General features: G+C 36.3%; 3 protein-coding genes across 4 annotated transcripts; 2 read left to right on the top strand and 1 right to left on the bottom strand.

Moving 5' to 3' along the window:
• Positions 1-25: 25 nt before the first annotated feature.
• On the top strand, positions 26-3,757 carry LOC147541655 (pentatricopeptide repeat-containing protein At5g66520-like). Of its 2 annotated transcripts, none has more exons than XM_086673609.1 (3): positions 26-1,024; positions 1,142-2,657; positions 3,204-3,757. In XM_086673609.1, the coding sequence occupies exons 1-2, from the start codon at positions 341-343 to the stop codon at positions 2,336-2,338; spliced, it is 1,881 nt and encodes a 626-aa protein (XP_086529735.1). In that variant the 5' UTR covers positions 26-340; the 3' UTR covers positions 2,339-2,657; positions 3,204-3,757. The 2 variants fall into 2 exon arrangements, with proteins under 2 accessions (XP_086529735.1, XP_086529736.1); XM_086673610.1 differs by having other exon boundaries at positions 80-1,024; positions 3,140-3,757.
• Positions 3,758-4,310: 553 nt separating this feature from the next.
• Positions 4,311-7,952, top strand: LOC147541654 (Rhodanese/Cell cycle control phosphatase superfamily protein). Its single transcript, XM_086673616.1, has 7 exons — positions 4,311-4,635; positions 5,704-5,945; positions 6,504-6,654; positions 6,955-7,040; positions 7,167-7,271; positions 7,364-7,538; positions 7,756-7,952. Exons 1-6 carry the CDS (start codon positions 4,535-4,537, stop codon positions 7,432-7,434), a joined length of 756 nt encoding a protein of 251 aa, XP_086529742.1. The 5' UTR covers positions 4,311-4,534; the 3' UTR covers positions 7,435-7,538; positions 7,756-7,952.
• A 1,092-nt stretch (positions 7,953-9,044) lies between these two features.
• Positions 9,045-15,960, bottom strand: LOC147541653 (uncharacterized). Its single transcript, XM_086673608.1, has 9 exons — positions 15,275-15,960; positions 14,180-14,320; positions 13,016-13,387; positions 12,670-12,774; positions 12,359-12,499; positions 11,945-12,148; positions 11,223-11,315; positions 10,724-10,835; positions 9,045-9,423 (listed from the first exon to the last, which is right to left on the bottom strand). Exons 1-9 carry the CDS (start codon positions 15,758-15,760, stop codon positions 9,380-9,382), a joined length of 1,698 nt encoding a protein of 565 aa, XP_086529734.1. The 5' UTR covers positions 15,761-15,960; the 3' UTR covers positions 9,045-9,379.
• Between the last annotated feature and the right edge of the window lie 377 nt (positions 15,961-16,337).

Raw genomic sequence — 16,337 nt, 5'->3', positions numbered from 1 at the left:
AAATAATCGCATACAAAAATGTGAAAAATAAATAAGCATTACCCACAAAACAAATGTTATACTATTCAAGCTAAGCGCATTCCATTTTTCTTTTGTTGAAAGGTGATGGACTCTAAACTAAAATAATGAGGTTTGCTTCCGGTACAAATGCGAGAGGATATATGGCATCATAATTTATATTGGCTCCAGGCGATATTTTTAACAATGATTCGTAAAAGTCTAATGTGTCAATCCAAATTTTAGAGTACCGACTGTCAGTTTCTCCAGAAATTCTCGTGGGGATAGATACCACTTATTTATTGGGAGTGGACAACTCCCAAGTGCTTTCTCGTAAAGGAAAATGAAACGTTCTTATTCTACACTTGCAACGGTTACTAGAAAACCCTTAAAACCGTTACATGACAAACTGCTAGCAGTTCTTGATACCTGCAAGTCCATTGATCAAATCAAGCAAACCCATGCTAAAATGATAATAACTGGTTTTATCAAACACCCAATTCCTGCAACTAAGCTCATACAACTATTAACACTACCAAACTTAGGGTTTCTCTCTTATGCCCATCAAGTATTTGATCAAATTCCTTCACCTGATCTCTTTACTTATAACTCTATCATCAAAGCTCATGCATCCTCACCCCATTCCTCTCACAATGCCCTTTTAATCTTTCGATCAATGCTTCGTTATTTAGCTCTTCTTCCTAACCAATACACTCTTGTTTTCATCTTTAAGGCTAGTTCTTGTGTTTCCGAATGCGAACAAGTTCTTACACTGACTATCAAACTTGGGTTTGAAAGTAATCTATTTGTTGCTAACAAAATGATCAAGATGTACTCGGGTTGGGGTTTGATTGATGTTGCAAGGAGAGTGTTTGATCGGATTCCCGACCCAGATTTATATTCTTGGAATTCGATGATTAGTGGGTATGTTGGTTCGGACGATATGGACAAAGCTACTGAGTTGTTCGATGAGATGCCTGAACGAGATGTCGTTTCTTGGAGTGCGGTGATTGCGGGTTACGTACAGGTACCGAGGAATATGATTCATTAGTTTTTTAGTTGATTTTCAAGTAAACAAGATATGTTTTTTGCTAGTACTTGATTTTGTAGAAACCTCCTTGAGATTTTCAGTACTTGTGTTTAGGTGGGTTGCTTCATTGAGTCTATCGAGCTTTTTCGTGAGATGCTGGTTAGAGGTCCTGAACCAAATGCTTATACTCTGGTGAGTGCTCTTTCAGCCTGTGCTAATTTGGCAGCATTGCATCAAGGAAGATGGATCCATGCTTACATACACAAAGCTAAGATCAAGATGAATGAACAGTTACTTGCAAGTCTAATTGATATGTATTCGAAGTGTGGGGAGATTGAGTTTGCATCCGAAGTCTTCTACCATGAAAACAGTCTTAAACAGACCATATTTCCTTGGAATGCTTTGCTTGGTGGCTTTGCCATGAATGGGTGTTCCACAGAAGCAGTTAATCTTTTCGAAAATATGATTTTGACAAATATAACTCCAAACAAGGTTACATTTATTTCCTTGTTGAACGCTTGCAGCCATGGAAACTTGGTAGAGGAGGGAAGAAAGCATTTTAAATCAATGATGAGTTCTTATGGTGTTGAACCAGAGATAGAACATTATGGGTGTATGGTTGACCTCCTTGGTCGGTCTGGGCTCTTGAAAGAAGCAGAGGAGATCATATTGACCATGCCAGTCCCTCCAGATACTATCATCTGGGGCGCGTTGCTTGGAGCATGTCGAAAACATAAAGATACTGAAAAGGGTGAAAGAGTAGGAAACATTATTCGAGAATTGGATCCTAAAAACGTGGGTTGTAATGTACTACTAGCAAACATGTATTCCTCATCAGGAAGATGGAATGAAGCAAAAGTTATTAGGGATGAAATTGTCATAAATGGTGAAAAGAAAACCCCTGGTTGCACATCCATTGAAATAAATGGGATCTTCCATCAATTCCTTGTGGGGGATCGATCCCACCCACAGACAAAGCAGATATACTCGTTCTTGGATGAAATGATGACTAGACTGAAGATTGTCGGGTATGTGCCAGAAGTAGGAGAAGTTTTACTTGATATCAATGATGAGGAAGATAAGGAAACCGCTCTATCAATTCATAGCGAGAAGTTGGCCATCGCATTTGGGTTGATCAATACAGCACAAGGAACGTCAATCAGAATTGTGAAGAATTTGCGTGTTTGTGGCGATTGCCACCAGGCTACTAAGTTAATCTCTAAGGTTTATGACAGGGAAATTATAGTCAGAGACCGCCTTAGGTTTCACCATTTTAGAAATGGAGTGTGTTCTTGTAAAGATTATTGGTAAAAATGGAAAGCAAAGATCTTTTAGGAATTACAAATTGATGGCGAGCCTGAGCTGATGCCAGATGCATGACCTAATCAACCAAGGATGCCTACATTTTATCGGTTGTTGAAGTTGATTTGAACTTCAAATCCAAATTAGTTCCATGAATACCTTTCATCACATTTCAGGGCATTGTGTAAGTTGACGGGTTCGTAATATATTTTTTCGCTTGCCTAGTTGCCTCACAAGTTGGGGAACACACGTAGTTTGATGCTACAGCAGTTCATGCCTGGAAAGATCTTTAAGCAAATTTCACAGCCCTTGCTGGAGTCCTCTAGAGGTATATTTCTCTATTTGAACTGAAAATTGATTTTGTTATTGTAAATAGTAAGTAATTAGCTCAATAACACAAAGTCTTAGCAACTTCTACAACACTTTTTAACGATGAAGTGTGAGTTAGAAACCTCTTCTACTTGCTCAAAGCCGGGCACAAAAGTTATTTTCTAAAATACGTTACCTTTCGAACTCTGGTCTTCAAGGTGGACACAAATGTTACCACTCTACTAAAGTGGGTTCACAACATGGGACATCAAAGTCGGACTTATGATACCCAGCATACACGTTTTTTTTTGGTAATTATTGTGTTTGTAACTTTTTTTGTTTGACATGTAATTTCGCTCCCCTTTCAAATCACATGACTAATGGGTTGCCAGTTATGGCACGACCGCTTATGTAGTGCCTTGGGCATGATAATATTCAAGCTGTATATGTTTGGGCTCATGAAAGAGAACTAATGTTTCGTTAATATGCTTCTTTTGTTAGATAATACAGTACAAGAGGTTCTACTGATCATTAGAGGCTGATCGAAATTTTCCTATGGTTGCAGACTTGCAGTTGAGAGTAGAAGGGGTAACTGTTGTTGTCATAGTACAAGGTTCTTCCAGATCTTATTATGTATCCCAAAAGAATAGCGTCTTATTGATGCTCCAACTTTTCGGTAAACAACAATTCAGCTTGGGAAGAAATAAATTAGTGAAGAATCTGCCCTTTCTTTCATAAAATGTCATACAATTTCAAGCATTGAGTGTGATTGAGATGAAAGCGGGAATAGGGAAGAGAGTACGACGAGCTTCTCTACAATCAATGGTGCTCCAAAATGATGTTAATTCTTGTATAAGGTCCCTTTTACCCTGTAACCACAGCAATGTGCCTGAGCTCAATACTAACCTGAGCCACCAAGGTTGGCTTACCCATTAAGAGAGCTGCCTGGTCTAGAAGTTGTAATTCGTATACCTAGTTAGGGACAATTTTTGTAATTTCCCTTTATATTTGTATATTTTTGAAGAAGTTGAGAGATTTCAGGAAGATAAAACAAGAAAGAGCAAGCTTGAAATTTGAGGAAATCCTAATTGATAACAACACAAATTGATTTATTTATCAGACACTTCAATATTCACAATTTAAGCTTGTGATATTGTTTATTTTGACCGTTCTAGGCCTACTGGTTTTGAAAGACCGGAAATTTGGCCGAAGACCCAATTTTAATTTTTTTTTTTTTTTGTTAACAAGACTAATTAATTTTTTTTTTTGTTAAAACCCCAGATTTTGTATTTCTTTTTGTTAAAATCTCAAATATTTGTATTTTGTTTGGTTAAAAACTAATAATTTTTACAAAGGTGTTACAAGTCATTGTAGAGGCGTTACAAAACTGTTGTAAGGTGTTGCAAGACGCTCTAAAACTGTTACAAAGCAGTTGTTGCAAATCTGTCGCAAAGTTGTTGCAAGGACACTGCAAAATTGTTGCAAGACATTATAGAGTTATCCATAAAGTATCGCAAATTAAAAGATACTCACGGAGCTGGAGACAAAAGAAAATTGAAAGATTTTAGATTTTTTCTTTCACTTAAAAAAAACTTTAAGTATAACTAAAAAAAATCTTAACAAAAAAAAAACTTAAAAAAATTTATTTAATTATTGAAAAATAAAAACTAGTAATCATATATTGAAAAAATGATTTGATTGGATATTCTAATATCCATATCCGTACCCCACAAGAATTTATCTGATAATTAATGGAGTATCTGATAGGAACACAGATGTCTTAAATTCCTCATAATTGTAAAAGATTTCCATTGATAAGCTAACTTATAGAGGAAAAAGAAGGAAGAGAATTAGAAAGAGGAAGAGGTTCGTTCCTCCACCAAGAGTGAAGTAGTCATGGCGACTGTGTACGCAGCAGCTGGTCCATCATCTTCAATGGCAGTTTTTTTAAGGCCTCGTTTGGCTAACAACTCTTCAACCCTCTCCTCTTTACACAGGTACCCTCAATTCTTTCATATGCTTTCTATCTTAAGAAGTGAATTTATTGTCAGTGTAGTAGCTCTCTACATTCATGTTCATACCTCATCAATCCCTATGTTTATGTGGATAGAGAGTGTGTGTGTGGGAAGTTCTCTCACTCTCTCTGTTTATTGTGAAGCAATAATGCTAGTATTTTTTTTTTTGGCATTGACTGAATCTGACTATCTCTGAATCTGAACTTTCCAACTCAAAATGATAAAAAGATCAGCCAAAATCATCCATTCCAACATCCGGTGTAGTGGTAGGACACCCCGAGCCTCGCTGGAAGCAGTTTATCACCAAGATTTATCCCATGTAATTTAGGCAGTAAATAAAGTAGATGTTTGTCGGGTTTTAGGCTCTTTGTTGTGGAGCTTTAGGCCTCTTTAGTTATTGGTTTAACTTAGGCGGTTATTGTGCTTATCACATCTTCATGATTTATCAATGCCTTGTAATGACTAACGTAGATCATAGTCGATTTCTCAAGAAAAAAACAAACGAGTCAGACATCACCTAGTCGGAGAAAAATTTGGCGGTTATCATGCTTATCACATCTTATTGATGTATCAATGTCATTGTAACGACTATCGTAGTCAATTTCCAAAAAAAATAAAAAAATAAAAGAAAGAGCGTGTACAAGGGGTAGCGAGTTTTGCAATCGAAGGGCACACAAGTCATGATGAGACGCATCCGTAACTGATTTTTCCCTATCAGCAAAGTAGTGACTCTCAAATCTCAGTGTACAAGAAACATTGTCTAGCAACTGTAGGTTAGTGTGACAATCATCTCGAGTAATGCTCCTCAAAGTTGGCCTTAGATTCTCAATCACCGGAGATAATGCCGAATGATCTATATTTGATTACTTATGCACAAGCGTTTATTAGATAGTTTAGCACTGAGCATAACTTTCTAAGATATGTGTGCACAGATATAACTATCAAGTATACAAAAATGATAGTTTGGACCGGCTCTCGACTTTTTGCAATATATGAGGAAGTAGTATATATTTGGGAAATTATAGATTCAGTGTCTTGCAATGATGTCAGGTCATCTCGGCTGGTCTTCAAGGATAACCACCGAGGAACCATTACCCACCGACCATTGGGGAAGAGAAGTGTGGAAGTTAGAGCAGAAGTGAATTTTGTGAATGCTGAAGAGGCGAAGGAACTCGTAGCTCAAGAGGGATATGCAGTTTTGGATGTTCGAGATAAATCTCAATATGAACGAGCACATATAAAATCATGTCAGCATGTGCCTCTCTTTATCGAAAACCAAGACAATGACCTTGGTAGGTAATCTTTATCATGTGTACTCACTTTATGAGTAATTTTGTGGTGGTTCATCTATATTTCAAAAAATGTGTTTTTTGTACGGGAGATGCTAGGTTCACAAAAAAACTTGACAAAATTTTTACCAAAATGACTTGGTAAGATTCTTTTCAAACTTTGACTGAATCTGAACAATTCTCTTTATGAGCGAATTATGTTTTAACAGTCACGATTCAGTCAACCTTTGAAAAGAGACTTGCCACCTCATTTCGGCAAAAAATTTGTCAATGTTTTTTGTGAACTTAGCATTTTCCTTTTTTGATTGGTTTCTGTTTAGACTCAAACCAACAAACCAACTCATTGGGTAAATCTAGGTGTACACCGACGAGGCTGGTGGTCACAAATAACTTCCGCAGCTGACAATTTCAACAAATCTACTCTCTAGTGACACTCACTCTGGTGTAATTTATGACTCAATGTTCCCTCAGTGTGGTTGCGACTACTTTGGCCTCTTTCTTTTCTAGCAAACCATGCTGAAAGGCGGTTTACTGTTTCTAATTTGCTATGAAATATTGCAGGTACAATCGTGATAAGGACTGTACACAACAACTTCTCAGGATTATTCTTCGGAATACCATTCACCAAGCGAAATCTGGATTTTGTCACATCTGTTAAGAACAAGTTCTCTGCGAACAGTAAATTATTACTAGTCTGTCAAGAAGGAATGAGGTATGTTTCGACTTTTATTATCTGTCTTCTTCATAACGTGATGCTGACCAAATATGAGTGTTTGGTAGCGTTTTTTGTAGTAATTTTCACCCAAGGAGAAGCTAGTCATTTATGAATCCAGACCATCAATTTATTGTTGTCATATAACAAGATCGATTCTTTTATCTAACAAAAAATAATAGTGGTTTTAAGAAGATTGAATTCTTATTGCTAGCTTTAATCTTGGAGCATACTTTACGGATGTCATTATTTTGCCTTAATTTTCCTTTTCTGTAACATACGTCTCTTTTCGAATTCAAGGTCTGCTGCAGCTGCTAGTGAACTAGAGAAAGCAGGGTTTGAGAACATATCTTGTGTAACATCAGGACTTCAATCAGTAAAGCCAGGCAAAGTCTAAACCCCAAAGACATCTTTGTTGAACTTGTTCTTCTTATTTCAGAGATTTTAGATTGATATGAGTGAGATATTAAGGACAAGCAACTAATAAATGACAAGAACATTAAGTTTTGCAGGAACATTTGATTCAGTCGGTACAACTGAGCTCCAAAATGCAGGCAAGGCTGGTCTAGTTACTGTCCAAGGCAAGATTTCAGCTGTTCTTGGCACAGTTCTTGTCTGTAAGTCCCATTTTCTCATTTTCGACCATAATCCTATGCGCATCAAGGCATTGGCCACTTCTTATCTATTAACCTAATTGTTTGATCTGCAGGTGCCTATCTTTTCATAACCTTCTTTCCAGACCAAGCAGAAAAAATTATTCAGATCTTCCCAACAAGTTAGAAACTGGAACAATCTGTGAAGGGTTCGTTAGTTAATAACTAAATGCGAGTATTTGGCTGACTGCAACCAAGTTGAAGCAATATGTTCAGGAGAATCTGAGTCAGGTAACGAAATAAAAGCATTCCACTATATGGATTAAGATTTAAGAAACATAGCATGTTGGAAGTATCCGAACTACTCATCTGCCATGGAATGCAATTTTGAAATCTCTGTTACATCTATTTCCTTGGGAGTTTCCTGGAAAATGCGACAGTGGCTTAGTAAGCATATATAGGTCAAAAGTAATGCTTCTTTGCTTAATATCTGGATTTCATTGTGCAGAAAACTTGGGTCATTTATGCTTAAGCATTCGATTCATGTAAGGAAGCTGTTCTGAGAAACCAGACAGATAATTTGGTGTACTCGAATGTAATATTTCTTTCTTCTGTTCTGTAATAGTTTATGAGTCAACTGTAAAACACGCCTCATTTGGAGCTCGTGGTTTTTAGCATCTTCAATTCATTATTCCTACTATCGAATTCTTGAGCACAGCAAAAACCTTACGCCGTTGAAGGATCACAACTTCTTCTTTCCTCCATTGGAAAAATTCATCATTTGACATGGCTGAGGATTTGAGGTCGGGTGCCAAAATTGTACTTTTGGGGCCTAACTTGTTTTTTTGTAACTTCTACTAACAAAAATTCTATTGTTGTACTGTTTTTGCAGATTCATGTTAGGTTTATGAAAAGTAAAATAAAAAAAAATAGAATCTCAAACATTTGTTTTGTTCTTCTGAAATAGGATAACCACAATATGTCAATTTTGTTGATACCCTTAAACAAAACAAGATTATATTCAAAAACAGTTTTGAAATCTGCAGTCTCATGTTCAACTAGTCATTTCGTGCCTTTAGAAAAATGACTTTCTTCCGTACCTCTTTTCTAAACAATTCCATTATTTGGGAAATTTGATCAAAACTTCTTATAAGTTTTGGCTTTGGTGAAAGCTTGCGAAATGGTTGCAAAAAATATTAAATTCTTAGCCAAACAAAGTTATATTTCGATTTTAACTAAGCAAGGTACAACTTGTCTTTTTAATTTACAATAACTAGCTCAATTTCCTCGGTCTTTCTGATTAAAAAATTTTGAATTAAGTTCTTCACAAAAATATCGTCGGACTACAATTAGGGATATCAGACAACTGTTGTGAAGGTGCTCATTATTTCCCTCGCATAAAACCTTATCTAATTGTTCAGCCTCTATACCAGCTTGAATTTCGAGTTTTCATGTGATATAGTCTTTTTCCAACTAATCAAAAATATAAAATCAACACTTGTTAGATTCCACATTATATATCCCAAGTAAATAGAAATAGAAATAGAAATAGAAATATATCTCATCAAAAAAAAAAAGTAAATAGAAATATAAAATCGATATTTGCTACCATCAACATTATATAATCCTTAAACAATCTTTATATATCTCTCTGGCAACCAACAACGCTTCCACAATGGGGCAGCAGAAATTCACCTAAATGCATGACAACAAATAGGGAAGCAAAATTTTCAATGGCGCTCTTTTGAGCACAAAAATGTATTGGTAGACTGGTAGTTTAGTGACTGCAAAACCAAATTTAAATCAAACTTTACAGTGATATAGTTTTCGAATTAATTCTTGAGAAAACTGTATTTCTGAACAAAAAAAAAACTCGCATGAGCCTGATACATAGATAAACATTTACTGCTACTACTTGCACTGTTCAAATCCGACATGATAGTCTTGCTCTAAATAATACATAGTTGATGCTAATGGTACATGATTGCAACACAGATGTGACTCATCCTCTAATTCTTAATCGTCCCAAAAGAACAAGAAAAAATTAAGAACTAGAGAGATAGATCGAAAACAAAAACCTTAATGTACAACCGCGTTAAGGGGTGCTTAGTCGAAACTAATGATCTTGGATCTTAGTCACCTTGTAGACAGTAAAGCTGACGGATATTCCCCGAAGCTGCAATAACCATCAAAACACCTCTGTTAACCAAATTCTTTTACACGTGAAATTATCTATATAGGTTTGTTTTTAAGTTCAAACTACTTCTGAGCAAGAAACGAAATAACCCATCAACATAAGGTAAAAATTCTTTGACAACATTAGAAAGTGAAATCAAACACGGCTAAAGACGATATGATGAGCTGTTCAAAATCAACAAATGAGCACATGATACAACAAACCGAGATCCTCTCTATTAGGAGACTCGTGAAAGGCAAAAAGGAACATTTAAAGAAAGGAGACAAAATAGGCGAGCTTATCACCCTTCCCATTAAAAATATTACACAAATAAATAAACCCGAATAAATGGATTCTGATTAGCTTCTACTTATTTCTTATTAATCTATAAGGAAAATGTATGGATTGCTGTGATGCCAACCCGTGGGTGGTTCTCAGAACTAGGCCTGAAAACGTCCTGGGTATGCATGTATATCATATTTTCCATGTATCTAGACATATTTTAAGCCAAGAGTTTTAAAGAGTTTTGCCCATGTCTGACGCCTAAGTTCTCTAAGAGTTATTACTAAACCCTAATGATGTAATTCTAGATGTTTATCTACGTTTGGAGCTTTCCCTAGCTGTGATGCCTAAGGTCTCTAGGGTGATCTATAGCCTACTAGTCCGACACTACTAGTAGTTATCTATTTCTATTTTGCTGTTTTCTTATTCTCTCGACTTAAGAATTAGATTAGACCTCAACAAATAGGTCTACCTTTTTTCCTCCTATTGTCCTGCATCAACAGGTCATATGGGGAAAAAAGTAATCGCCTTTTTATTTTCTAAATTTTCATTATGGATATTACAAATATTATCAGAGGCAATAAGCAGAAAATGACCCAAGGTGATGTGTGCTGATGTCCTACATTTTTTTTTTTACATTAAAAGATAAAAGATCCTTTTCACCATCCAAACGCAAAATCAACTAAAACAGTAGACGTTAACACATATTTACGCATAACCTAACACAATGAAGTGATATTTGGAAGCTCTTATCAGAGTACATTTTCTAGGTCGATTTGCACAACAGAAAACAAAGGGAAACAAATGGTGTACAATTAGTAACTTTGACTATCACAGATAGAAGAAAAAAAAACAATTACGTTTTCTAGGCACCTCAAGATAAAAATGGAAATAAATTTTCGTAATCTCGTGATTCTTAGAAAGAAAATATATACTAACTTGGGGATGAGACAATATAACAACAATACAAGATAAAATAGGCAGAACCCGAAACAGGTAGAAGGACAAATAGCCTTACCATAGAGCCAGTCTTTGAAAAGTACATGAAGAGCTCCCACCAACTCTTTTTTTCGGTTCTCTTCGAGTTGAGCGTCCCGTAAAGCTTGTTTTATCTCCTCTAAACTCTGACGCTGCAGGAGAAACATTATCCGTTATAACAGAGGAGATTCAAAACAGAGAATCATTACACAATGAATCACAGTATCAAACACATTCAACCCTAGACATATATTCTAATATTACAAGGGAAGTCATCTAGGTTACTAGCGGCATGACTTCCCTATGTCACCCTTGTAACTCAAAATTAAATAGATAAAAGAAAATAAGGAATCTTAACCAGAGGTGCTTAGTAATATGTAATATGTAAGAATCTTTTATTTCCATACAGCTTGAACTTAGAAATCATGCTTTTCAGTTTATTACCACAACTACAAGGGAAAAATACGTGGGAAGTGTCCCGGTTGACTTGTATGTAACAAGCATAAAACAATCTGGCCAGTGTCCACATATCGACTTACATTTTTTTGCTGAGATGCCATGTATACATCAGGCAATGCAAATGGGTTGTGTTTTGTTGGGTGGGGCGATTCACCTCCATACCAGTTAGGAATCTGTACAATAGCAGCAAAGCAAATTAAATTGAAATGATCAGGTATCTCAGGACAGTAGCATTGTTCGTGAAAAAACAAGAGGAAACCATAAATCATGGTCCAAGTCCAACCATCTATTTAGATTTAAGCAATGTTGCCTGGTATGCTGATCGCCCCGGTACGTGGTAAGGCTACCAGTACACGATAAGCTACCATTTAAGAACCGGGACACTAAGGGTATACCTCTTCAGAACTATTGGGACTATTGTCCTGAATAATATAAACATTTAGTAATGCATATATAATAGACACACTGCATAAAACTTAAAATCTTAATTAGTTGGATAAAAAATCTTGCAGTTAAGTACCATACAAATGGAGCTTATAGGTTTTCACAAAGAAATTTGGTTACTTGAGACTGAAGAATCCGGTACGCTCAAACCAACCCAAAACGGGTACAGGGAATCGGGTACGCGCCTACGCGGTACCCATGGGTAAGAGTATTTGGTAAAGTAGGATTTTGGTATTGCATATTCAAAATAAAACCAGTGATGCAGCTGAATAGTTTAAACACAAGAGAAAAAGCATTTGCCCCGTATATAAAATGAATACTCCCCCACCATCAAAACTCATATGAGAAGTGACCATACCAAAAAGTTGGTGAACTGATCGGGGTTCAGGAAAGTGGCAGATTCAGCTTGAACATCCGAGACCCCCGCGGGATGAGATAATGAGTCATGTGGATCCACCACCCCTAACACAAGTGGTTCATTCCATTTATTGGTAGTTGCATCAACACCAACTTGAGTCATGTGCTCTTCCAACTGTAAATAGAATGTATTGTATGGAGCCACCTGATGCATGAAAGACCAGAACTTTGTATGAACTTTTTATAATAAAAAAAATGGCAAGGTTTTCCGTGATACCAATCCAACAGCAGTTATGTTATATTGTTACATGATTGTCAGATGAAAAGACGATTGTGGATGTCGAGGACAGCAAAAGGTTTACCGCGAGGATGGTATTTGGGCAAAATCTATAGAAAGAATAACAGAAAAAGTTACCTGCAGCTTATGATTATCTCCAAGAATTAGTGGTCGCTGATTCACCCCAATAAAGAACACACACTCACGGCAATTAGCAATAGAAATTCGTTTAGCTGCTACGATCACTTGCACTCTCTCACAATGCTCCACTCGTACAGCCTTCAGAGACATGCAATCCATTAATCATACAAATACAACATTTCAACAATAATTACAACTTAAATGAGCACACCAGTCAAAAGAAGAAATATGTGCACACTGCAGGAGAGGGAAGTTTGGCACCAGAATTTCAGAAGTAAAATAACAGATCCCCAAGTATATATACATACTTTGCCAATTGCTCCAAGAACTATTGTTGCATCAGAACACCCATAAATAGTAGCATATTTTAATGGTGCTAATATGTAAACTACTGAATCTTGACAATTTAGAACCTGCAGGAGGAAAATGTAACTGGTAAAATTAGAACTAACAAATTCTCCAGAAAAAGGAATTAGAAATCATATAAGCATCAGATATTAAGTAACAGTTTCGAAGAGTGTACACATATTCTAAAATCTAAACTGGAAGCAGAAGAAAGGTTGTGACGAAGTCGCTAAATTTAACAAAAACTAATTATTACATGATATCCTTCCATACTCTTCTATACGTGCTACATGAAGGCAACAGGCTTACCTTTACAGAAGAACCTTTAAGGTCAGATGCTTGCTTTACAACTGAAGTTTTGGAAATACCCTCAACGAAACTCTGACTCCTGCCCTCATTCAACCCCTTGCATAAACTTGTGCCGGAATCAGCCATAGCGACATCCTGATCAGTAGCAGTGGTTGAACCATTCTCTTTTGAAGAAACTTTTTGTTCCAAAGCAGCCTCTATATTTTGTAGGATCCAATCATGAACTTGCCCCGCGGGAACAGGGACCGCAGGCATATCAGGATCTGAATTTGCGAAAAAAGGTGCGGCCTGACTCAACGGAATTCTATCAGACCCCTTTTCACCAAACTGAATAAGAAATCCAAGGCACTCAAACCTTTCTAAGGTCAAAACCTGCATATATGAGCAAATATTAGCAAGTCAGAATCAATCTTTAAGAGGCATGTGACATCTTTCTACATATTGCATAACAGAAACAGAAGAAAATTACTCCAAGGTAGAAATAACTAACTCTCAGAGGAAAAGAAAGAAACCCGTTGCAGCATTCTAGAGGTGATTTTATACTTTCTAGAGAATTTTCATAACAAATAGTCAAGAAGCATACTGCAAAAAATCCAATTTAAGTAGAAGTATGCTTGTACAATGAGCACTGCCGTGTGCAAATTAGAGTTGGAAACGTAAACAGAGCCAAACCCTATGCTTTCAGCCCCTTGTTTTCATTTGAAAAAAAAAAAGTTAGTTCAAAACCATGAAATAAATAAAAATGCCTAGAATTTGGAAGGACAGAAACAGCAAGACCTTCAAGGAAGAAAACCTATCCATGCAGGTGGCGGTGGAGGACGTCAAAGGGACTCTATACTTATGGTTGTGGACGAGAAATACTCAGAAGGAGAACGCAATATCTTATCATGATTTTGTCCATAATTGGGAGGCTTGGATAGAGTAACAGCTTAAGTAATGTATCTATAAATCAATATTAAGTGTAAATCTTTGTTTCACATCATTTCTTGAATAAAATATTCATTCAAAGTGTTCAAAAATAAATAAAAATGCCTAGATTGTCTACTTATGGAGCCCCTGCTGTCATTGTTTACTTCTTGTTAGTTACAAAAGTATGCCTGATCGAAGTATGAGGACACCAGATAAGTTTAGAAAGCAAAATATACGAGGAAAATATGTACTAACCAGAGATTCGTCTTCCTCGCCTTCAACAGAGTCAGCCAAAAGAGAAAGTATATTGGCAAGGTGCTTTTGCAAATATGACAACTGATGGGCCTCCTCATCAGATTGTGACGGCATAAAACGACGGCTGTTGCTGCGAACAAGCTACAAATCGAGGGAGACATGATTCACATAAGATTAACTCAGGAAAGATAATAGCTGCCCCAAGTTGGAAAAGAAAATATACAGATCATATGTTTCTAGGTTATAGTATTATACAAGCATAAATTTGGAGTTGCAAGTATAGACATTACGAGGGCAAAACAAAATACGAATATGACATATCAAACAGGTAACAAACATATGGCTTGTGCAATCAGTATGCAGCCAAGTAACCAACCTTCCAAACCCAAAAAGAATCAAGAAATAGACCAAACTCTAATTGTGTTAAATGAGCCTAAAACCCAAACTAAGCCTCGTAATAAAATTTCAAATGTCAGCCCGTCTTTCATGAACAATTCCTAAACAGCACCTGAAGTTTTTAATTGGAATGAAATATGTCATGGAACCCAAATAACATTTTTTTTTTTGAATAATGAACCCAAATAACATGAAATCTAATAAAAGTAAGAGTGATACTTCCAATCATCCATGGAACATCTTTAATCATAATTACTAAAAAAAAATCAGATGAATCTTAAAAACCTGAATCTCCAATAGTTAAAATCAGCATTTAAATGATTGCAGTAATTAAAACAGTATATTGGGTAGACGTTAGCATTAAGGAATTAAATTTCGAAATATTTCATTCATTTCCATGCCCACCAATGGGATCAAAATTTCCATTGAAAACCGAAATTTAACTACTTCCATGCCTTGTCAAGCAAATAAATTTGGAAACCGATATATTTCTACTTCAATGCCTACCCAACCTACCCAAAATTCCACCTAAGCCGAAACTTCATTCCTTGGTTATCATACTTTAGGTTATTAGTTTCTAAAACAAAATTCACCCTTTCAGTTGGTAATATCGAGGATAGATCACGAAGATGAAAACTTCTTCCGACAAACAAAAGATAACCATCATACATAAAAGAAAAACGAAAATTTGGGAAGTACCTGCAATGGCGATAAAGCCGAAAGATAACCATCAAATGCGGAGGTTGAAGGCCAAACATCAGCAACAGATGCAGAATCTTTATGCATTCTAGGGAGAAGTTTCTTGTAAGATTGAATATACAGAAAAATAATCAAATCATAGATGTTAGCACCGATGGAATCAACTTCATTTGAAGGATTAGTTTCCACAACTGGATCGGAAACCGATGGAAGAACAGAAGTAAGAGTATCGATTACAAGATGAGCATAATCGATTGAGATATTAAGAACTTCAGAAATTCCAAGTGCATCAATACGTAATGAAGGGGCAGCTCTTTGAAGAAGCTTATCTTTAAGAGGAGCTAGGGTTACAGATCCATCGGAGAAAATGAGCTTGGGAATTGGGATAAGTCCGTACTCAAATGGTTCTCTTCTAACTCGAAGAAAGATTTGGTCTTTGACTGTTGAAGATTGAGGCGGTGAGGGTTCTACTTCTTCTTCATTCATCTCTTCCAGATAGGAAGGAAGTTAGAGAGAGAAACAGAGGAGAGAGAGCTTTCTTCGTTAAATGAAATTTTAGGAGAGAGAAAAAGGGAGTGAGTTTGTGTCCGGGAGTGGAGAACGGGGGAGTAACAAATACGCAGTGGTGCCACGTCCTAAGTAAATAATATTTGGAAAGGAAAGGAAAAGAAAAAGAATGTTATCTCATTTTTATTTTTATTTTATTTTGTTGAAATCTCATTTTTACTTAAAAAAGGTTATTTTCCTAATAACCCCCAACTTTTTGACCGGTTTTCTGCCTAGCCCCCTACTTTATCAAAAATACACAGATGACTCCCTTTTTTAACTTATCGTTAAATGTCTATTACTCTCTATCTTCCATCTCATCACCTTTCTCCGCCACCTCATCTTCTAGCCAACTCATCATCTTCACCGGCGAAGGTCGTCGCCCGACAATTTTTCCGGCAGGCGACTTTCAAACACTAATAAAAAAGAAAAAAATTTCTCTCTAAAAAAAAAATAATTTTTTTTATCACACCTCTCTCTCGCTCTCTAAGCACTCCGCCGAAGCGGATTTCCCTCG

The sequence above is a fragment of the Eschscholzia californica genome, unplaced genomic scaffold, assembly GCF_041429995.1.
Source record: "Eschscholzia californica isolate CP2 unplaced genomic scaffold, dmEscCali1.0.p SCAF_4, whole genome shotgun sequence".
NCBI classification, from domain to species: domain Eukaryota; kingdom Viridiplantae; phylum Streptophyta; class Magnoliopsida; order Ranunculales; family Papaveraceae; genus Eschscholzia; species Eschscholzia californica.
The sequence above is the reverse complement of the archived record's forward strand: the minus strand, read 5'-3'. Positions and strand labels throughout refer to the sequence as shown.

Bases quoted from the DNA above. Each gene is read 5' to 3' on its own strand.
- LOC147541653 (XM_086673608.1), bottom strand. From the start codon at position 15,760: ATGAATGAAGAAGAAGTAGAACCCTCACCGCCTCAATCTTCAACAGTC. The intron at 14,321-15,274 runs GTACTTCCCAAA...CTCGATTTGTAG, and splicing joins CGGCTTTATCGCCATTGCAG to CTTGTTCGCAGCAACAGCCG. The intron at 13,388-14,179 runs GTTAGTACATAT...TCATATATGCAG, and splicing joins GCGAGGAAGACGAATCTCTG to GTTTTGACCTTAGAAAGGTT.
- LOC147541654 (XM_086673616.1), top strand. From the start codon at position 4,535: ATGGCGACTGTGTACGCAGCAGCTGGTCCATCATCTTCAATGGCAGTT. The intron at 6,655-6,954 runs GTATGTTTCGAC...TTCGAATTCAAG, and splicing joins GTCTGTCAAGAAGGAATGAG to GTCTGCTGCAGCTGCTAGTG. The intron at 7,272-7,363 runs GTAAGTCCCATT...TTTGATCTGCAG, and splicing joins TCTTGGCACAGTTCTTGTCT to GTGCCTATCTTTTCATAACC.
- LOC147541655 (XM_086673609.1), top strand. From the start codon at position 341: ATGAAACGTTCTTATTCTACACTTGCAACGGTTACTAGAAAACCCTTA. The intron at 1,025-1,141 runs GTACCGAGGAAT...ACTTGTGTTTAG, and splicing joins TGATTGCGGGTTACGTACAG to GTGGGTTGCTTCATTGAGTC.